General features: G+C 33.6%; 2 protein-coding genes across 3 annotated transcripts; both read right to left on the bottom strand.

The window, feature by feature from the left end:
- Positions 1 to 732: 732 nt before the first annotated feature.
- LOC130710525 (putative E3 ubiquitin-protein ligase LIN-1) lies at positions 733 to 7,968 on the bottom strand. The gene is made up of 15 exons (XM_057559827.1): positions 6,753 to 7,968; positions 6,030 to 6,260; positions 5,859 to 5,944; positions 4,606 to 5,778; positions 4,374 to 4,518; positions 3,660 to 3,917; positions 3,213 to 3,519; positions 2,802 to 2,926; positions 2,608 to 2,724; positions 2,371 to 2,502; positions 2,174 to 2,296; positions 1,927 to 2,037; positions 1,694 to 1,840; positions 1,361 to 1,606; positions 733 to 1,092 (listed from the first exon to the last, which is right to left on the bottom strand). The coding sequence occupies exons 1-15, from the start codon at positions 7,545 to 7,547 to the stop codon at positions 1,075 to 1,077; spliced, it is 4,014 nt and encodes a 1,337-aa protein (XP_057415810.1). The 5' UTR covers positions 7,548 to 7,968; the 3' UTR covers positions 733 to 1,074.
- A 2,384-nt stretch (positions 7,969 to 10,352) lies between these two features.
- On the bottom strand, positions 10,353 to 14,439 carry LOC130710527 (transcription factor bHLH68-like). 2 transcript variants are annotated; one of them, XM_057559832.1, is made up of 9 exons: positions 14,032 to 14,439; positions 13,335 to 13,620; positions 12,698 to 12,772; positions 12,330 to 12,395; positions 11,668 to 11,733; positions 11,445 to 11,501; positions 11,219 to 11,266; positions 10,861 to 10,917; positions 10,353 to 10,770 (listed from the first exon to the last, which is right to left on the bottom strand). In XM_057559832.1, the coding sequence occupies exons 1-9, from the start codon at positions 14,262 to 14,264 to the stop codon at positions 10,636 to 10,638; spliced, it is 1,023 nt and encodes a 340-aa protein (XP_057415815.1). In that variant the 5' UTR covers positions 14,265 to 14,439; the 3' UTR covers positions 10,353 to 10,635. The 2 variants fall into 2 exon arrangements, with proteins under 2 accessions (XP_057415815.1, XP_057415816.1); XM_057559833.1 differs by having other exon boundaries at positions 10,873 to 10,917; positions 14,032 to 14,432.
- Positions 14,440 to 22,410: the final 7,971 nt, after the last annotated feature.

Here is a 22,410-nt window from a genome sequence, read left to right as displayed (position 1 = left end):
TTTTATATGTATGGTATATTATTTGGGCTTGTATAAGGGCCTAATTAAAATTTAGGATTGAGTCTTATTAAGGGCTCACATTTCCAGTCCATACAGGTTACGTACGTTATTGGCTTCCTCTTTCGGCGTAATTAGGTTAGTAGATGCATTAGTAGTCATGAACTCTTATTAGGCTAAATTGTATTTAGGCTCATCTATGCTCTCGTATAGGCGCTACCTTAGCCCCTTCCATATAAGGGTGCATCTTTTTGTAATTTCTCTCTAGTAATCCTATTGAGAATTATTATGAGATGTCTTGTGACTTCTCTTACACCTAGGCTTATCAATCTCATGAAATCATGAAAGTGTGATGCCACCTTTCCATTCCTTTCCTCATCCACTGTGTTGTTTTCTCTTTTTAGTTACATAGATCTACGGTGTTCTTAGTTCCTTAAGCTTCAAGCAAGCTAGGTCCTACATATATGAAGAAGGTGCATCCTCATCAATGTCTAATTTGATTGAACAAATTTGAACATTAATGAAAGCAAGTGATCAAAGTAAAAATATCATTAGAATGAAAAATTAATAAAAAATAAGGAAAATATTGATTTGATTTTGACATGAAAATTTAGAAGACATCTATCACAATTGAGCATGGGTCGACCTCTATTACAAAGTAAAAAAGGCACATGATTAATATATGCATAGAAGTCACCATAATCTAACACTAAAGACTTGAATGTTATATAAAAGTGGATATAAAATTTTCTTCTTCTTTCTGACTTTCTTCCATGTTCATATTATAATCCTAACATACCCTTAACTAAAGGGGAAAAGGGATAAAAGCATGAAAAAAATAGCATAAAAAGTCAGTTTCATACACATATTGCAAACTAATCATATCTACATATACAGAAAGTGAATCTATGTACAAGGCACCTGTATGTATAAAATAAATATGTGATTAAAAAACCTTTGAGCTATATACGGCTCCTAAGGAACCTAAAAAATGAAAGCATTTCTTAATGAATCTAAAATTGTCATGTGTAAGTACATCTTTGTCTTCTTGTATCAGCACATTTTGAAGATCTGCTTTTAATTCATTCCCCAAGCCTGCAATTACCAGAGATTTAGCAACTGTTAAAGTTTGATTATTACAGTTTCGTTTATATGTCTGATATTAGAAGGCAAAATACAAATGTTATTGGGTATATAGATGACATAAATAGGCTGATTTTGAAGTCGAAATTGGCACAGTAAAATCTTCAATGATTATTGTGTTTGGAGAGGATCAGATGGTACATTAAGTCATAAAATGTAATCGACTGAAGATCAAGATTCAAACAAGAGGTTTATTAATTGAATCAATTAAAAGGTATACCTGAATTTGGCCATCTGAAGTTCCAATCACCAAAATTTCTTCAATGCTGTCTAGAGCCATGCAATTAACCTTACAATTCGTACCCACTTGTAATGTGTCAACTCTACTATGTTTCTTCTTATCCCAAATTTCTACAGCACCTCCCTTGCACCCCAAATAAATTAATTCTGAACTCACTGCCATAGCCCGCACTTCAGATCCAGTTTGCAGTGATCCAACCAAACTGTAATTGGAATTGTTCCATATCTGAACATATATATTTAAAACATTTAATAATGTTATGACATTCATAAAATTACAGAAGGATTAAGAATTTGGGTGACTTTGACATACCTTTACAGCAGATCCATCCAAGGAAGAGCCAGCTGCATATATAAGTTCACCATGAATTTGAAGTGCATGAATAGGATATGCTTTCCCAAGCAATTTTTTAGAACCACTTTGAATACTACTAACTGTTCCAGTGGCCAAATGTATCTCCTGAATATCACAATAATATTATTACAATCATGTTGAGATACCATCATATTGAATTAAGAATGTGTCACACTTCTAAAACTTGATACCTGGACACTACTGTCGTGGCATCCACAGTATAATTTCCCATTAGCATGAGTCAAGCATTTCACATATTTATTAGAATTTAACAACTTTGATTCTCCATTCAATGGCTGAACCTGATGAAAGAGCAAAGTAATTTCAGTACATAATATGAGCAAAATAATATTGTTAAGCATTTTTTGTGTTAGGGTGAAGTAGTAGCAGAATCCTTCCAAAAAGTAACATGAATTTATGATTGATTTCATAGGGTACCTTGACACCAGCCCCCTGCGAGATGAAACATGCTATGCTATTGGTTACAACTAATTTATGAATCTGGTCCTTCATATCATGAACCTGTGCACAGTGTATTGCTGTCTTTCCAATAGACCAGATCTGTTCTTCAATGAACAAAATCTTTGTTAGCAGGTGACTGGCACTGAAATTAGAGTAACTGCAGAAATTTTTACCTTAGTAGTTCGGTCAAGTGAACCGCTGTATAGTCTGTCCCCAGATTCTGAAATCACCAAGTTTGTCACAGCTTTAGTGTGTTCTTGGATCTCTTGCAATAGATGGAATAAGTTATCCTTTAATTTCCAGACCTAGAAATCACCAAGTGTTTTCCATTAAGCAAATTTCATATGCATAAGTAAAATCATTGTTCATTAGAATTTACATGGCATGTAAAATCCTAACTCTTAGATTACCTTAATACTGCCATCTGCATGACCTGAAAATACTTTATCCTTAAAGCAGATGACAGACAACACTCCTCCATTCTCTCTGCATTCTACTTGGATTAGCTCTTTATGTATCCAAATGTCCTGCTCCAATCAAGAATTTTAAATCATCCACCACCATGCCTAATCCCCAAAATGATTTAAGAAAACACCATACTTACTGATGTGGACTCATTCTCTTTGACCAAAACTTTTAGCATTTCAGATGCCAAGGGAGACGATCTCTTTAGCTCTCGCAAACCTTTTAAGATATCGTTATTGTAGGAACTTATATCACGTAAGCCATCTGAAATTCACAATATCAAGTACAACCATCAGTTTTCTGCTCCGCATAACAATGGCATGCACTTTGAACTGACTAATCTACAGAAACTATTTTCATACTTTTCAGTTAATATACTGATAAAGAAGCCAGCAATAATATTATTTGATCTAAAATATAAGTTGAATTCTGTATGAGTGATCATGCTTCCAGGAACTGCCAATCTGGGATTATTCCTTGTTACTATCTAGCTGTTCCATATTTTTGAAATGAAGGCTGTAATAAAAATGGCTTTGTTTGTGAAACTTACCAGAGAAATGAAGAAAGCTATTGAGAGCAAGCATAGAAAGGATTCTGTCTTCTACATCCTTAGCAGAATTTAATTTACTTAAGAACAGCTTCAACAAGCAGACTCGCGCTGCTCCATGTATTCCTGTATCTGGTAGAATGGTCAACATGTATACAAGCCACGCAGCTGAAGTAAAGCATGCTGAACGTAGTTGTGGATTTCGGCTCTTCATGCCATCTGCTAAAGCTTCGAAAACTATGCCCAATTCGTGACTAACTAGGACAAAGGCAATTTTTCTTTCCCAATCATTAGCTGCCTTCTCTTCTTCCTGTTGATTTCAAATAAATAAAGGAATATAGAGCTATATTTTAAAAAATCAGGATTCTCAACAAAAAAGAAGCTATGATAATTCATGTATCGAAAGCAGAAAAGGAAAACTCAAAATATAGAGTTTCGAAAAAACTTTACTGGAGTAATTTCAATCTCTGGGAACAAGGTGCTCATCTGATCCACAGGTACAGAACTTCTGGAACTTTTGCGAGTGTCTGCTCGTTTAAGAAGGACTTCTCTGATAAGAGGTTTTCCAGAGAAGCTAAACATCCCTTGCAGTGACATGATTGTCTCTGCAGCTGCTAATTGGGTAGCAGGGAAATCTGTGTTTCTCAGGCATGAAATAAGAGTATCTATCGCCTCTTCACGATATATGCTCATCTTTCTTGGTTCATCCTAAAAATAGCATGATGAAAGTTAACTCCCTATTACTGGCAAAAGGGCATTTTAGCATTTAAGATTTAAGGCAGTAATACAAAGACAGTAGTGTATCAAGTACTCTCTCCGGTCCTATTTATAAGCAATAAAAAAAAAATTCACATAGTTTAAGAAATGTAGTTAAACTAGATAAAATGCATTAAATTTGTCTTGAATTAAAATAAACTTCCAAAATTACCCTTTATTATTAGTATTGGAAAGTGGGAAAGAGAGAAAATAATTAATGAGACACATTTTACAAGTTAGAATTAATAAGGGCATCATTGGAAAAAAATAATTAATATAGCTCAAACTTTCATTTGGTTCTTATAAAAAGGATCAAGATTTTTCTTCTCTTTCATGCTTATAAATAGGACCGGAGGGAGTAGAAATTAAAGCAGTTCAAAAAGATCGAGTGACATCAAAGATTCATACCAGAAGATCCAGTTGGAGTAAGAGGCCAGCCATGACTGGACATTGATCTTGAAGGGCTGTCTGCAAATGAATAAGGAGAATATGCATTGTACTAAAAAGTCCTTCTTCCTTTATAATGTGGAGGATTTGTTCAATGAATGTTCTCCTGGAGGGAAGCCAATTGAAAGCTATCAGACATTAATTAAAAAGACTAGTTTTAGTTACTGCAATCATGAAACCAAAAGAAACATACCTATTTAATTTGACTAACTCAGAGAAAAATGTAACAATCTTAAAACGCTCTCCATCATTGGCACTAATGAAGCTTTCCAAAATAGGAGACAGCTCTACTTTATCAGCAATGGTGTTCCTGCAAGTCCCATCCTCTTGCATACATCTCAATAAGATCTCCACTGCAGCAATCCTCTCCTCTCCCCACTCAGCTCCCAAACTTCCCACAATAGTTCCAATTGCTTTTTCAGAGAACAAAGTCTTGACAGCAGAAGATGCAATAATCTCCTCACTGCTTCCAGTAATATGTGCCAGTAAAAGCACTGCAGCTGTTTTCGGCTTCAAACACATCTTAACTAAGTCTTCCTCTTTCTCACTGAAAACTGATATGAGAGACTCCACCATGTTCATCTCTGTAAGACTCACATCAGAAGGGTTTAGGAGATACAACAGCACAACAGCCTCTGTCAACCCTTTCTTAAAAAGAGCCACGATACCTTCCACATCAGTGTCCACACGTGTGAGAGTCTGAATCACAGCATTGTCTCTAGACCCCATCTCAGCCAGAAGGAAAACTGCTGCTTGAAGCACCTGGGGCTCCACAGAATTGAAAAGGATCTCAACAAAACCATTAATTATAGGAGGCTTTGAGAGCATGCTATGGATATCCACTCCCAGATTCACTCCTCTCCACAGCTTCTCAATTTGAAGCACAGCCTTTTCAGATTCCTCAAGAATCTCTGACATATACAGGTTATTGATTGCATAGCGTAACTCATTGATCATCCCATCAACTGTAGCTTGTGTTATAACACTATTAGGAGAAGTTGAAGGCATTGTTGTTGTCTTCACCACTGTCTCTGCATCTGCACTATCTTCACATGAACTCTCACATGGTGGAGGGACAGAATTCGGGTTGCGTTCTTTCCAGCTTGCAATTAGTCTTTTGAGCACATAATTTGTCTTTGGTAGCTGAGTATTTTGCAGCTTCTGGCGAGTGATAGGACAAGTTATGTTTCCTCTATTGAACCATTCCTCAATAGCTTTGCGTTCAAATGTCTGACCAGTCTCAAGAGTCACCGGATCATCAAATATGTTACTAGTGATTGGACACACAAAATCTTTGGGAGGTGGTTGCTTTCCATTTCCATGCGGCGGCGGGTTGTCGTAGTCTGCCATTGGAGAATCTGGGGAACTAGAAGCAGGAAAATTCCAAGTTACTGAAAATGCATCCTAACACAAAAGAATGAAGAATGGTTTTTAAATATGATGTACCCTCTGGATTCTTTGAAGACGGTTTGCATTTGTTCCTGGGATTGGCTTCGTCGAGGCTTCAACAATGCCATGTTTTTGTCCTTTTCCTACAGGACAGATTCACAGCTCAGCATTCAAAGAAAAACAACAAGCATAGAAAATTCAGTCCTCGTTCTCGGTGGCATCAATTACCTCATTTTCTGCTTCAGAATCTGATGTGGAACAAAGTAAATTCTCATCTAGAGTGAATACAGTTTCGGCGGGTGAGTTTAAATAGACTGGTGATGTCCAATGTTTTGAAGGTTTTGGGGGTTTGGGGATTCTGGGAGAGACTCTTTGAGGATATAATGGTGAATGGGAGGATCTACCACTAGAACTGCTGCTCAAAAATTCAGTAGATGCATCCCTTTCAGACCACATTGGCTGCAGGAAAAAAAAAAACATGACAGGAATGGTCATGCAATTCATGGAAATCATCAAATCAAATGCAAAGAAACTACTGGTTTGGTTTCCTCCATAATCATATTAGGTTGTGTTTGGTTTTCAGTTTGGAAGTACGACTGGGCATTGAAATTCGAGATAACACATTCCATTGCCCCAAACGTGAAAGAGGTTTTAGACCTCCGTTGGGTGAAATCACTTTCAAACTAAAAACCAAACAGACACTTACTCATTTCATTCTAGATACTCCAACAGTGCTTACTTCAAATACCGAGAAACACTACTCACATAGGAGAAACTCTACTCACAGTTAGTTTCTGCTCAGAATCGATTTTTTCTTTAGAATCAAATTTTGGAGGAATTTACTATTTTGCTCTAACATCATGAACTTCATATTATGGTCTACAAATTATCAAATTGTTTGAAAAAAAGTAACGAGTTTGTATAACAAAGTAAAGAAGAAGTCTACATTACATTATACCGTCCATTCTGCAACACAGGCGGCGGCTCCGTCGGTATTTGCTCCTTTCTGTTCTCCTTCTCCCTGCCGCCATCTTCTGCGGCGCTCTTCAGTATCAACAATGGCGGACTAATTGACGTGGCGTCTCCGTCTCTATTCACCAAAACCTCTTTGAAATACTCCGCAAGAATTCTGCAATTCTCATCCAGAACCTCAGAGTACTCTCCCTCCAGCTCTCTCACCTTCGAGGCTTGATCCCCGCTCATCTTCGAAAGCAGTTTCGCGGAAGGTAGGACCGCGGAGGAGTAATCGGAATCGGAGTAATCACCGGTGTCGTCGTGGGACAAAATTTGCGATCTCAGTTGATCAAATCGCCAGAAAACAGGGAGGAGGTGGAGGGAGAAGAGGCGTTCGTAGAGAGAAGGCGCGATTTCCGACCGGGCGAGGGAAGGGCTAGAGTGGAAGATTCGGAGGAGGCTGGTTGCAGATTCGTCGGGGCGGTTGGAGAGGGAGCGGATTAGAGAGAGGAGGAAGGAGGAGACAGGGTATTCAGGGAGAGGGAGGAGAAGCTTCTCGGCGAGGGAGAGGGAAGAGGAGCGGAGAGCCGGGGTGGAGAGGGAGATGGCGCGTTCGAGAGAGTCTGCTGCGAGGTTGAGGTGTTTGAGTGTGAGTTGGTTGGTGATCGGAGTGAGGTTGAGAAGGGTGGCGATGAGGCGGCGGCGGAGTTCGGGTTGAGAGAGAACGCCGGAGATGAATGAGGCGGTGTAGCAGAGGATTTGAGAGCGAGTGGTGACGGTTACGGTGGCCATGGCGGTGGCGGGAGTCAGTTAGTGTCAGTTGGTTATTGGGTTTTTGATGTCAACGGAAACAGTAGGATTAACCGATTCAATATGCCGGAGACGAAAAGTCTAGGACGGCAGATTACGAAATGACCGATTAACCCTTATGCTAATTCAACAGAGCTGTGAGCTGTCTGATTCTGTCTGTAATCGAAAGTGGTCATTTGGGTAACTCCATCCGGTTTGAAATCTCGCGGCAAAACATGAGCACGTAGGACCCACCAGTTCTGCCGCCCAGCCGGCTTCGTTGGTTACTTTGACCATTATTCATACCACCACACTATAGATTGATTCACCACTTCATTGCTGGATTCCTGAAAATTATTTTATTGTGTTGTGTTGTGACTACTTCTAAGTTATTCAGATTGGGAATTGTTAATTAGTGCCTCAAAAGTCCATATACTGCTATTCTTTAGTAAACAAAAAAATCATACAAACAAATGTGTATTCTCAAATACTTGTCTAAGTATTTATGTTATATAATAAATAAATTCTTCCATGGAATGCATGTCATATAAGTAAATTAGTTAAATAACAATAGCAAATGCGGTTGCCTTATGAAGTTTTTTATTCGTCTATGATTAATCTGATATAAGAAACATGATTGAGGGTACTATTCCAATGAAATCTATGACTAATTTATTTTGGTGAAGACAAGCTTAATTTCAACATTTGGCTTGTGTCCTTGTGCGATGAATAAAGTGATTATTGAGGCGCCCTCGTGACATGAATCATGATCAACATCTAAAATAGCATATTGATTATTATTAGCAATAAAAGAAACACACAATAAATCATAAAACTGATCACTTTTTTTTGGTCAACTAAAACTGATCATTGGAAGCGCACAGTGAGAGAGATAGACTCTCACTGTTTTTTGTGTCAAGGCTCTCACTCCTTTCTCTTTTTATTGTAAACTGATCCAAATTAGAAAGGCCCAGCCCAAAAGGTTGCCAATGAGTCATACCGACAACAATACCACATGTTGACAAAAAAAATTATACCACATTTTGACAGAAAAAAAATACACCAATACCACATAACTAAAAATAAAGCCAAAATTACAGTAGACATCACGCTTTTTTTTTTCTTTTGAAAAGAGATTAGATAATAAGTTATAACATCAAACCAAGTCTCAACACTTATAAACCTAAAGATAATCAACCCTAAGCAATACATCAACACTAACTAAGAACAATCCGGCTTTTTTTTTGGAGACATTTTTTTCTGGGCCTCATGGTGATTCCTCTTTGCTAAAAATTTGAGATCAGATATAATTGTTTTTGTTTTGTTAAACACAGGATCCTTGAGATAGGCAGTAAGAGTAAGACTACAATCCAGACCTAGCCAGCATATGTGCCATGATCAGTTTTTTAGCTTTGCACTATTTTTTTCATCTAGAAAAATGTCGTACAAGTGAAAAAGGGAAATTGAAGCATAAGAAAAGAAGAACACATCACATCAAAACTTTGAGCACCGACAATAAAAAAGGTTCTTTTTCTTAAATAATGTAAAAACAAAAACAATTTACCAAAAAAATAAGTTCAATAACAAATTACCAACATGTGTTTTTTGTGACGCCTAAATATTTGTCACGAAAAGTATTGACGGGTTTACTTTCTGTCGCAAACACGTTGACAATGATTTTGTAAAGGATTTATTCACTGTCGGCAAACACACTGCAAGTATTTTGTGACGGACTTATTCTCGCAAAAAACCAATTTCTCTTTTTTACTTTTTTAGGTAAAAAGATTTATTTCTATATTATTTTTAAAAAATAGCCCGAATAAGAAATGCACGGTGAGGGACGAGGCATGCTTGTCACTTCTTTGAACATTGGAAAGAAAAAGTAAGAATGAATAATTGAGGGGTGGAATGGAATTGACAGGGCCTAGCGTGTTTGGTAATTGCTCTCATTAACTCACCTGGAATAATTGTCACATCTAATATTATATAAGCCTTCTTTTCTTGCAGCCAAGCATCTTGCTTGTTTGATAGTGAGGCAAGCATGAAGCATGGACTTTTATTAACATGAGAAGATTCAGGTGAGCTTGAAGGAATTAGCTAGAAACCTTACATTACAATTTACAACACAATACACATTGCACCCCATTATTGTCTGCAACTAATTAATTGCAGCTTGTCTATTTTTGTCGTTGTACTTTAAGATTGTGTTGTTTACATCTAAATAAGTACTTGTGTGTTTGAATTTAAGTTTGTAAAATTGAATTTAGATGGTGTTTCATTTAGGGGCCAGAAAGTTTTGATGGCGGGGTAGCGGGACAAAAATGAATGGTAAAAACATTTCCATTTGTGCTTTCGGCAAGTAGGCGACATGAATCTATGGTCTCAATGTTTCAATCGCAATTTGTGGATTTGTAAGACAGAGTTTGAGTTCATGTGGGTTATGTTTGGATACTTTTATTTTAAAAGTAAATTTGATAAATTAATTTTGTTTGAATAAGATTAGTTAAAATGAGTTAAATGAGTTGAATGTGAGTTGAGTGAACGGAAAAGTATTATATATACTTGGTTTGAGTTGAGTTGAATGTGGGTGGGTTAGGGGCTCAAACTCAGATAGGTGAATGTGCTTTTAAATTATCCAAAAACACAAAGTTATAAGTAATGTGAGGGGACTAACTGAAAATCAAACATTTATATAATATGAGGTAGATGATTAATATTCATAACAATTATTGCATGCATAAATTAAAATTAGAACTGATCTAGCGCATATATATGACGTTATATAATATACTACTATAGTTAGGGTAATGAAACTAAGTAAAAGCTTGATTTGCATAAATTGAAGACTGCTAATTAACAAGGGTTTGCAAATGTATAGTTGACTGCAGCGAGCAACACACAAATTATTCATGAGGAATGGTGTGCATATATAGCATCATGAGCAATCAGCCTTGGATCTTGTTGCAGATTGACTGCTCATGATGTTATACAATTTCCATCAATTTTCTCTCTAAATGCTGCCCACATATATATAGCTAGATAGATATATGTATATATGCTGCATCAGTTAATAGGCTAAAACCAGATCTAATTAACGAAATCCCCCTCCAAAAGCAGGAGCCCAATAATCAGCTCCATTGTCACTTCCAACTTGGAGTGTGCATGAAACTGGAACCAGACACAACCCTCTACTCCTCAGATCCTTCTTTTGTTCTTCTTGTGAATCCTAACAATTAAGACAGTAAAATTAATCAGAACATATTGTTGAATTATTTTGATCATTATATTAAGAAGGAAAAATAATAATTGAACCCACATGCATATTTACCTGATCACCAGCTGCTTTCCTCTTCAAACAGTTTTCATTCAGCAGCTACAAACCAGAAAGTAAAGTAAAATGGGATTTTGATAAGAATTCAACTATGTAATAGCGTGTTTGGATTGCGGTTACCATACAATTCAAAGTACGAAATCTTCTAACATATTTGAATCAAGTTATCTTTTCTCAGATTTCATAATTAATTCTAACATTCAGAAGCTACTCTTCTTCACATAATTTATTTTATTTCACAATCAATTGTGTAAAATGATTTCCAAACATCATAAACCACAATTTGTGACTTCTATCTAAAAGTGATCATGAAGGGTTTAATGGATCCAAGGTAAAAGGATACCTGACCAGGGTCTTCAGGGAATATACAATTCCTCTGATCTCCTTGAACCTACCATTAAAATAATATAACTCAATTAGTACCACATAATTACTCAATTAGTATTTGTGCTGGTCGTGCACATGCAGGAATAAGAAAGAGTGATTATTCTTTGTTGCTTTGGGAAGTGAAAAACAGCTTTATGTGGTAATTAACCAGAAATGGGTTGATAATATATTTTATTTCTTACAGATTGTTGATGCCTCATGTTCCCTGATCCACTCCCCAAGTATGGCAAGCTAAGAGCCTGAAAAAAAAGGAAAAGAGTATTTTTAAGACAGAACTTTGAAAAGTAAAGGTGTAAACATGTAGAAGCACAAGGTGAATGTACTTTCTAACAGCGTGCCATCACTATTCTGCAGTTACTCGTGGTTGTTTGGAAAAAGCAGAGTGGGAAAAAGAAGAAACATTACCTCAATTTGACTCTGAAGGAATCTGATGTAACCAATAGCCTCTAATAAGACAGAGGCTGTGTCAGTCTGCAAAAGTGAAAAAAAATACCACACCATACCACCACTGTCATATTCCCACGCATTCATCCATGTAATGCTCAAATTTATTAAGTGTGTTTGAAATGTGCATGTTTGAAAAGTCTTCCCCAATTAATTTTGAAGACATAGCTAATTATACGGAGAAGTTTTTATAAGTAGGTTCTTGGGGTTCAGAATTAATTTTGCTAAAAGAGAAGCTGATTCAACCATGTTTAGTAATTAGGTTGATTTTCTTGAGAAAAAAAGTTAATAAAAGAGAAGGTACTAATAGTATGTTTGGATTCAACCATGTTTAGCAATTAGGTTGATTTTCTTGAGAAAAAAAGTTAATAAAAGAGAAGGTACTAATAGTATGTTTGGTTTGGAAGTGAGAAGTTCTATAATTGTAAAGAAAAGCAACAAAATGTAGCTTTTAGAATTACTGTGCTTTGAATTGTGTGTTTTTGTCAATCCAAAAGAGTAGGTTGTATGAGGAGAAAAATAATTATGAGAGGTTTAATTAACAATAGGTTCGAACAGTTTGTAAGATATATTGTGTGTGTTTATAATATGCATTAATTTTCAATTGAATAAACTAGGTGTACCTTCCCAAATGGGGAAACGAGTTGATGAAGGGCTGTAATTCTGTCACCTAACTTCTCCTTCCTAACCTGAAACGCAGAGAAAGATATCATATGCATAACTGTGTTGGACAAGTAAAAGCTTAAAAGTTAAATATATTTTAATTGTTTCAATGTGTTGGCTTGTGTTGATAATATTCTCCACTTTCTTTGAGATAAAAATGAGAAAGAGAGATAAAATACCATGATGATTATTGGGAATAAGACAATCAAGAAAGACAACAGTCACCAACCACATATGATGTTTTTGAGTGTTTAATTGTGTGTGTTTTGCATGAAAGAGAGTTCAGGATTGGAAGTTTCTGCCTAGTATTGTTTTCAATAGTATATACCTTGAAGGTAGATTGAGTTGTAGATGGTTGAACCCTAGCTTTCTTGAATGCCCCACCAGCTCCAGTGCTATTGCACTTCATGAGAAAGAAAGAATGACATGTAATTAATTAAACATTATAATAAAAATAGAAGATTAAAAAAGAGTAAAAACCAAAAGGAAAAAATGGAATTTTATTGCGTGAGGATTCATAATCTTAACTAAATTAAACTAAAAACTCACCCAGGAGGTATACATTAGCACTTGTTTTGATTTTAAAAAGATAAAGAAAACAAAGCAATCCATTTTTTTTTATCTCAAACAAAGAAAAGAATATAAAGAAGAACCTCTTTGTATATGTTCATATTTTAGTTAAAAGAATTAGTTAGAGGCTAGCTTTAGTAAATATATATTAATTAACATGTTAATTTTTTGGGAAATAAAACTTAATTAATTTGATCAAGTATTCTGAAATGTGAAAGCATGGCTTAATTTGAAGGTTTCAAATGAAAATTAGTAAAGTTTCATGAAAATTAAATATTATGAGTAATTAACTCACCCAAACTAAGAAAAGAAAAAATATAAACAAATATGCATAATTGCAAATTAATTCTCACTTTTAATCAGGGATTTACATGAGTTATCTTAATTTCTTGTACCTCAGAAGATGGATCTGATGCAAGAGGCCTTGCATCTGTCTTATTGTTAGAGAAATCCAACACACTGCTGCTGAAACTTGTACCACTAGATTTGGAAGAAGAAGAAGAACCAGATCCTAGTTGAGACCAGGTGGGGTTTGCTGCCTGAAATTCTTCATTACCATGTCCAAAAACATAGCTATTTGCTGAGCTTTCTTGCTTAACATCAACAAGAGAAGTATTTGAAGCCTGACTTATTAGCATTTGGCACATGCCAGCCTTGTCTTCTTCAGACATAAGTCCACTCCTGCAGTTTCCAACACAATACCAAAAGATCAAAAAACAAAGCCATTAGACTTGATATTCTTCAAGCACTCAAACATAGATTTCAACACCATGCCTTGCCATGCATATGGTTGTCTATATGCAGCGAAGCGACCAGGACTGATCCAAAAACTTTAAGTTTAGCAGATAGCATGTATATATACACACACACACACATGCATAAAGATGTAGTATTGAAATAATAAATTTATTTTGGAAGCAATTAATACACTTAATATACATATAATGTTAAGAATAAATCAAATTATTGTGTGGTAATTCCTCCCAGTCTAATATATGGATCATCTTAGAATTCGGGTTAATTCTAACTCTGCCCAAATTCAACCCCCAAAGAGAGGGAGGGAGGGAGGGAGGAAGAGATAGAGATAGTTACATGAGTAATTGGCTCCATGACTCAGGAAGCTCTTGATTGTCATGCCAAGGAGGAAAAGGAAAAGAAGAAGGAGGGGCATGATGTGGGGTTAGGAAGTTATTAGAAGAATTGGAAAAGAAATTAGGAGAAGGTTGTTGAGAAGGAGAGTGCATGGTGTTGAAGTTCCACAAGTTGTTAGGGTTCCCAGCCATCATTTGTTGCACCGGGGAGCTTTGCAAGACACTTCTATTCATGCCTTTCTTTTTCTTTCCCTGAGATGATCACTGTAAAGGAAAAAAAAGATGTTTTCCTTTCTCTTTCCCCCTCTCTCCCTCTTTCTATCTTTTTCTTTCTTATGTCTATGGTCTTTGTAGCTAGAAACTTTGTGAGGTCTTCCTGTGGTTGATTAAGTAGGGGGGAACACTACTGCTTATTGGTACTGTTTTTTTAGGAGAATTTGAATAATTATGGAGTTTTGAGAACCTTTTTTGTCTTTGCTTCCTCTCTTTTCTTCCCTTTCTTTATTGCTTTGCTTTTCTTTTCTTTCTTCCTTTCATGTTTTTCCTTTTTTTTCCTTTGCTTTTCTATTTCGCCCTAGCTAGCTTACTTTTGCTTTATCTTAAAGTGGGACAAAAAAGGTTGTACCCAATTCCCGTAATTAAGAAAACCAAAATATGAATCTTACTATACTCACTAGGAAAATAAATTTCTTCACATCTCACTTCTACTCTATACCTAAAAAGAGATAGATTAATTGGGAGAGAAATTAATATGTGAGATATACAATAATTGATATGACAGAAATTAAAAAGAAATACTAGTAAGAAATAAGTAGAAAAAATTGATGGAAATTTCTTATATTAGGTTAAAGTATTTCTTGTACTACTTGAGTATTCTCTTCAACATATTTTGACTTACCAAAAGAAAAATGAGGCTTGTACAATATGTAAAAAAAAATGATTCATCAACCCCAAGTTATCATAAAAGATAAATGATAAATGTAATATATAAAATAATTTGATACAAATAACAAAAATAAAAATGTACTTCATCAATTGAAGTCGGCTACATTAATCACACTATATATATCAGTGAGCTTGATCTAATACAAGAATATATATATAACTATGTTTCTTAAACATGTTATTAATTTGATTGGTGTTTTGAAATGATTTATTTATGAGAGGTTGTTCTCATGAAACATTTCTTATTAATAATATTCCTTTTGTTGTAAAAAAAACATGTTATTATTTGTTCAAATATTGGCCATATATATGGAAAAAAAAATTGTGGAAGGCGGGGCATAGCCCACTTATGTGATCTCTACGCCTCAAAACAGATTAATTTTTTATTATTGGTTGATGATACATTTGTAAAAAGAAAAAATGAGACGATAGAGATTTTTTGTAGAGAATTGTGGAAGGCGGGGCATAAACCACTTATGTGATCTCAACGCCTCGAAACAGATTAATTTTTTACTATATTGGTTGATGAGATACATTTGTTAAAAAAAAAAAGAGACAGATAGAGATTTTTTGTAGATAAAAATTATGGGCATGTAGGGATTTGATACTCTGAATGTTTTTTTTAGGGTGAACTCTTTGAATGTTTACAAAGTAGCTAGGATTGATTGCAAATCCTTTTAATAGATGAGAGTGAGACGTCTAAAATTTGGGAAATTTAATTTGACTCATCAGCTACACACGCTTATTCTTCTTATCCTTTTGACTCATCGGCATTAATTCATTACTCTTTAATTAAGTAAAGCAGTTGTCAATGGATTGATTAGTCTGTGTCTTTTTTGCATGAAAAGGTTAAAGGCTATAGCTAATTATTCTCGGCATGGAAAAAGGGATTACAGGCTTACAGCTAATAATTAATTAAGAGTCATTTATATATAATAGTAGTGTGTTATCCTTTGTTATACGAGTAGTTTAGTGTGGAGACTCTACATGCAATTTGATCGGGACAAGCTACAGTTTATGCTTGTGAGTTTGCAGATCGATGTCCATTAGTTGTTAAATCGTGATTTGGAGGTACACCTTAAACATGTTGGAAGGTAGGCAAAATGATTATGGAAATTGCCTTGCGGAGATGAGAGAGCGCTACTTTTCAGTGTGCGTTTACTAATTTTGACAGTTCTTCGAATCAGGTTGTCTCATTGATCTTCAATGATGCTTTAGAGGTGTAGTTTACTTGCTTGTTTGTTTATTGTGGATGTACCAAAAAAAATCTACATATCTAACCAACAAAATGTAGCATAATTAATAGATAGTTGAACTCTTTAATCATCTAGTTCAACGTTTGATTCCTTAGTGATGCGTATGGATCGAGAAACATTTATGGGGAGAAATTTACTTAACGTAATTTATGAGTCTCAAAGAATTAGTCTTATGATTATCGACTGTGTGAATACATTGGGAAACAAAAAATAATCAATTTTGGTTGATTGAAAGTTTGAACCTTATGTGCAGGAAATAATAAGATGTGGTGTTTTGCAAGGTTATGTTATGGGAACCCACATTTTTTGCATGATCTTACAGCAAAATGAAAATCAATTTTATGGATGCGGTTTAAATTGGATCAAATACGCGAATTCGACGACGAATTCAAATATTTTAAGTAGTGGAGACAAAACATACATAAGAGATATATATAGCTACCTCATGTCATATATGGTCTCGGGCTAAAGAAAGGCAAAATAAATTGAATTAATTTTTGCATGGTCTAAATCATTTTCCTAGAGTAGGAAGAGATATAAAGCTTAAATATGAAAAAGTGTATAAAACTTCAATATGAAAGGATCATATTCCAAGTTCAATGTCATAGACGTATGCTTTTTATTTTCTTAAGCATCTTCATACCACATTATATATATATATATATATATAAAATAAAGTAATTAATTAGTGTTTAACATAAACCGAATTGAAGTTGGATTAATTATTCCTTTAGCTAGCTAGCAGTCCCAAGTAATAAAATAACTAGATATTATACCCGTGCGTTGCACGGGTTTACTTATAATATTTTTTAACATTATATAAAAATTATTATAGTTTAACTAATTTAAAATTAAAATATTTTTTAACTATAAATAAAAAAATGTGTTAAGTCTTTTGTCATTCTGCGGGTTGGTGGTGGGTTCTTAGCAAAGCTCTGGGTGTATATGTTGATTCCGACTGCTCTTTTGTATTTGGTTCTTGTCTTGAGTCTTTTTTTACTCTAGCTTATATTATATATTCATTTCATTTTCAAAAAAAAATGTGTTAAGTATTTTTAATTATTATAAAAAAATTTTATGGCAGATTGAGGTTATGTATTTGCTGTTGTTATTGACATTTTGGTTGTCGCCTGTGTTTTGAGTACTTTTTTTCCTTCCCTAGGATTTTTCCCACTGGATTTTTCTTAGGAATGTTTTAATGAGGCTCAAGCATAAGTTGTTTTAAATACCAAAATGTTTAATGAATTGGCAAGGATGCAAGGGACATTCTTGTATTGATTTAGCCCCTATTTTTCATGAGAGGGTTGTTCTCATGTACATCTATCTTTTAATAATAATATAATTTCTTTTGTATAAATAATTTTTTTTTTTGAAAATGGAATGTATATTATTATAAAAGCCCAGAGCCGAAAACACTCTAGGCATGAGCCAAGTACAATCTGAAATAACAGAACCAAAAGCAACAAAGAAACCTGAGCTGTGCTAAAACCCACCACCAACCCACAGAATGATATAGTTGAAATCCCAAGAAGGAGCCTCATTAAAACCTTACTTGGAAAAACCCAATGGGATAAAAACCAAGCAAGGAAAAAGAGTACCACAATCATGGGATAGTCATTCTGCACTAATACAAATAAGCACTACAATCCTTGAAACAAAAAATTAGCACTAGCTCAAACCCTGACCCTTTACATCACAAAATCTACTTCAATTTGCAACATAGCCCACGTAAATCAGCAGCAACAGCAGGCCAGAACGATTTATTAACAGCAACAGCAGCAGACACAGGCAGCAGCAACAACAACATAGAAATCATATGAATAATTAATATTACTCAAATTTAACTATTAGCATAGAAATCATATGAATAATATGAAAAATAATTAATTTAATTTGAAATATTTAAATTTCGTAAGAAATGTTAAGTAATAAATGTTTAATGTCATTAAATAAGTTTTAATATCATTTTTTATATTTTATACCCGGAAAACCATTTACTCTGACATATCAAGACCAAGAAGTGGTAACTTAAATAGCCTTTTTATAAAAATAAAAAAATAGCCTAAAATATTACCTTATGAATTTAATTTTTTTCAGCTTATTTGGTTTGCGAATGTATTCTCACAGCCAATAGCCATGACACTATTCCCTTGTGGCTCTACGATCACGTTAAGTGAATACGACAGACCTCTCACAACAAATATTTATTCAACTTTGGCCATTATTATTTTTCTCTATTATGCTTTCTCGAGTAATTTTTACTAATATATCATAGATAAATTTTTTTTAATAATGCATATACATGTTATAGTTAATATTAAATACCTTTTAGTGGCATTTGTTTTTCAATTTTAAATTTTTTTATGCATATTATTTAATTTATTATCAAATAATTTTTATTTTTAATATTTGTCAAATGTAAAACTAAAGATAATTTCATGTTTTTTTAAGTTGTTGAATGTTGTTATTTAATGTAAGTAGTTGAATATTTTTTGACAATACAATTTTTTTTCAGTTTTTTATTATTTTTTCATATATTATTACAAAGAAAAATTATTATTTCTTAATGTATTTTAATACAAAGGTATGAGAGTTTTATGATTTAATGTATTTAATGTAAAACTCAAGTCTCCGTTACATATAAATATAATTTTTTTAATTTTAAAACTATTTTATCTAAATTATTTATTAGTAAGTATTATTTTCTTATTGAATTTAATTTTTAATATTTGTGAAATACAAAACTCAAGTAAATTTTTAGTTTATGAATGTTATTATTTAATGTAAGTAGTTGAATATTTTTGACAATATAAATTTTTTCAATTTTAATTTTATTATTTTTTAATATATTTATTACAATTTTTTGTTTTGTTTGGATGCTTTTAATATAATGCAACACTTAAGTTTTGCTTATGTATTTAATACTAAAAATCTCAAGTGTGATATATATATATATATATATATATAAAAGATATATATATATGTAGATAGATAGATAGATATATAGAAGATAGATAGATTTAAAAGTATTTTATATAAATTATTTATTAATAAATATTATTTATTATTAATTTTAATTTTTAATATTTGTCAAATGCAAAGCTCAAGTCAATTTTAAGTTTATGAATGTTTTTATTTAATAAAAGTAGTTGAATAGTTTTTTTATTAAATAATTTTTTTCAGTTTATATTTAATATTTTTTGTTATTTTTTAATGTATTTAATATAAATGTATTGGAGCTTTATGGTTTAATGCATTTAATACATGCAAAACCTCAAGTCTCCTTTACATATATTTATAGATTAATGCATCAATTTTAAAATATTCCGACAAACATTCCCTTAAACCGCGCGCAGTTCGATGTTACCAACATAAACAGACAAATAACCTTAAATCTGGAGCTAAGACTGCCTTAACCTGTGACTTAACTGTAGTAGTTTTCTTGGTATACATATTATTCTTCTGAGCAAATTAAGGGGAACAAGAACAATTAACAATATCAAATTAGTATCATGGAATGAGGTGAAGTGAATAATATTTTTCTTTCTTTTCTAGCTAGCACACACACATGACTGCCACCTTTTCAGTCCCCCATATCTTTATATCTTTCTTCTCATTTTATTTTCTGTGATTTTTCCTCCATGTTTTCCCGAGAAACAAACATGCACCACCGAGCAGCACTTCCTTCTTGTCCTTACCTTCTTTCCCATATATTCCCCTTTTCCACGGTTTTTTTTTCTTCTTTATCTTGGCAATTTAAAATCTTTGATTTAAGCTAGATAGACGTGTTATGTCCTGACATTGCTTACTTCAAGGGTAGGCTTGATTGTTTAGTTTTAATATAATACAAGCTTAGGAACTACTCCCTCCGTTCCTAATTATAATACCTAGTTTCAAAATTTTCATGTTCCTAAATATAAGACCTCTTAAAAAAATCTAGCAAAAGGTTTTGTACTCTTCCATATTCCCCCCTCACATTAATTGTATGTTTTCAATTCCAAAGTTACCACCTACCATTAATTACTACTATTCCAACTAATTATGAATACAATGATTATTAGTGAGAGAAAATGACAAAGGGTAAATAGGGAACAATGTATGCATTTTTAAAAAATCAATACACTAATTAGTCACATTAAGTGCTTTCTTAATAAGCGCAATTTTTTGGAATATGTCTTATATTTAGGAACGGAGGGAGTAGCTCCAAGTATTCATGATTTCAAAGTGCTAATTAAGGACATGGCCAATTCGAATTGTGAATTCTCAGGATCGAGTAAGATGAAATGCTTGTGGCCGTAGCTAGTTCGAACCACATCTACACAATACTAGGTTGAATCAAGGCTTGAAGATCAATCCAGACACAATATCTAAAAGTCAATTCAGAATAAGGCATTTAAGATCCATTTAAAGAAATCCAGAGCATCCAAGCAAAGCCAAACACAAGTCTTCAAGTTTAAGTTAAGCTCAAAGTCTCTAGGCCATATATATATTTGTAGATATATAGCAAATCTTTTTATTCTTAGTTCGGCCATAAAGGTTTGTAAATTTTATATAAGCTTATGTTGGCTCCCCCAACGAAGGCTAATTCGAAATCATGTTATGCATGTAAGACTCTTGAAACACTCAAGGCTGAGAACGCACTAGTCCACGTTCAATAACAGTTCCTGAAATGTATTTCACTATGTGTTTTGTAGTGATACCAAGTGCATGATTTAGATGTAGAAACTACTTTTTCTAAGTTTAAATATAATTTGTAGATCTAGTAGTAGGTATTTCTTTGAGCACACTACACATATATATTAACTAGGTTGGATATCTTAACAATTGAAAGCTCTGAAAATTTCAAGTCTACTGTTACAACAATTGCTGCGAAGAGTGTGAAGTAAACATATCTTCTTCCACCCTTTTTACATTTCAATTATGGAAATTTATACATCGATCACGTTCATTGCTTCTCATTTACCCCTTTATTTCTTTAATTATAGTGTCTACATCTAAAAGTAGTGTAAGAAGCGTTTTCAATAAAGAAAAACATACAAATATAATAGCATTTTTAAAAAGAAAGGTAATACAAAAGTGGGGAAATAAAGTCTCTAAAAAAATGGGAGAGAGATTGACCTGGAAAAAAAAGAGGTCAGAGAGAGTCTCAATGAGACGGTTTTGTGGGTCCGAGTAGGCTGCGAAAGAGTTGTCTCCAAAGAGAACTCCATTGTATTTGGGCTTTTCATGCTTGACACTGACTTAAAGTTTTTGGACACAACTACCCAATCTTAGTGGGGTGGGTCCTATATATGGTCCACTGTCTCCTTTCCTCTACAAAAATAAGCCAAAAATTACACCTCTCTCTCCCCCAAATTATTATTTTTTATAAAGGAGAATTTCTCGATCACAAAATCAACACTGGGTCCACATCCAAATTATTTTGCTTGCTTTTTCGTTTTTCTATTCTTAAAATTCTAACAACCACGAATATTGATCGACCAAAACAAAATAAAAAATAAAATAACAAAACAACGAAATCCTGGTTTTTAAATTTTAAACATGCAAATTAATTACTGCGTCATTCACACGCCATTTGTGACCACGCAATTCTACTTGGCCCCGTTTTCTCACCCGACCCGGCACTCAAAATGCATCAATTAATTAAGATTTTTGCATGAAAAATCAATTAATTAAAAAAAATTAATAATTAATAAAACCTTAAAAAAAGCTTATTATTGATAATAAGTTGTTTTAACTTTCAACTAATAAGTGTTTGGTTTAAGTGATACATACTTAATTGAGTTTAATGGATATGAACCGTCAGTGTAAAATAGTTTTACACTAACATCTAATCAATGTTTGCCACGTAGGAGAGAGAGTTACATTCATTTTTAATTTTAATTAAAATAAAAACATATTTACTTATTTGACGGAATTCAATTCAATATCTGAGAGTGTATATCTATTAAATTCTACTTAATTTTCCAATAACAATGTCTCAGGTTCAAGTTTAATTTTGTGTTTAGAGAAATCTCTCCTAGAAGAGTTAATTTCACTATCCTGATTCGAATAGAATTGCAATGCCGAAAAACAAAAGGCTGCAAAAATCCAAATCCGAATAAGAAGCTGTCATTGATCATGAAAGGGACAAGAAGGCGGAAGCATTATACATGTATGTTTTGCCATGATTTGCATGT

Source organism: Lotus japonicus, chromosome 4, assembly GCF_012489685.1.
Source record: "Lotus japonicus ecotype B-129 chromosome 4, LjGifu_v1.2".
Lineage (NCBI taxonomy): Eukaryota > Viridiplantae > Streptophyta > Magnoliopsida > Fabales > Fabaceae > Lotus > Lotus japonicus.
This window is presented reverse-complemented; position numbering and strand designations above follow the sequence as displayed.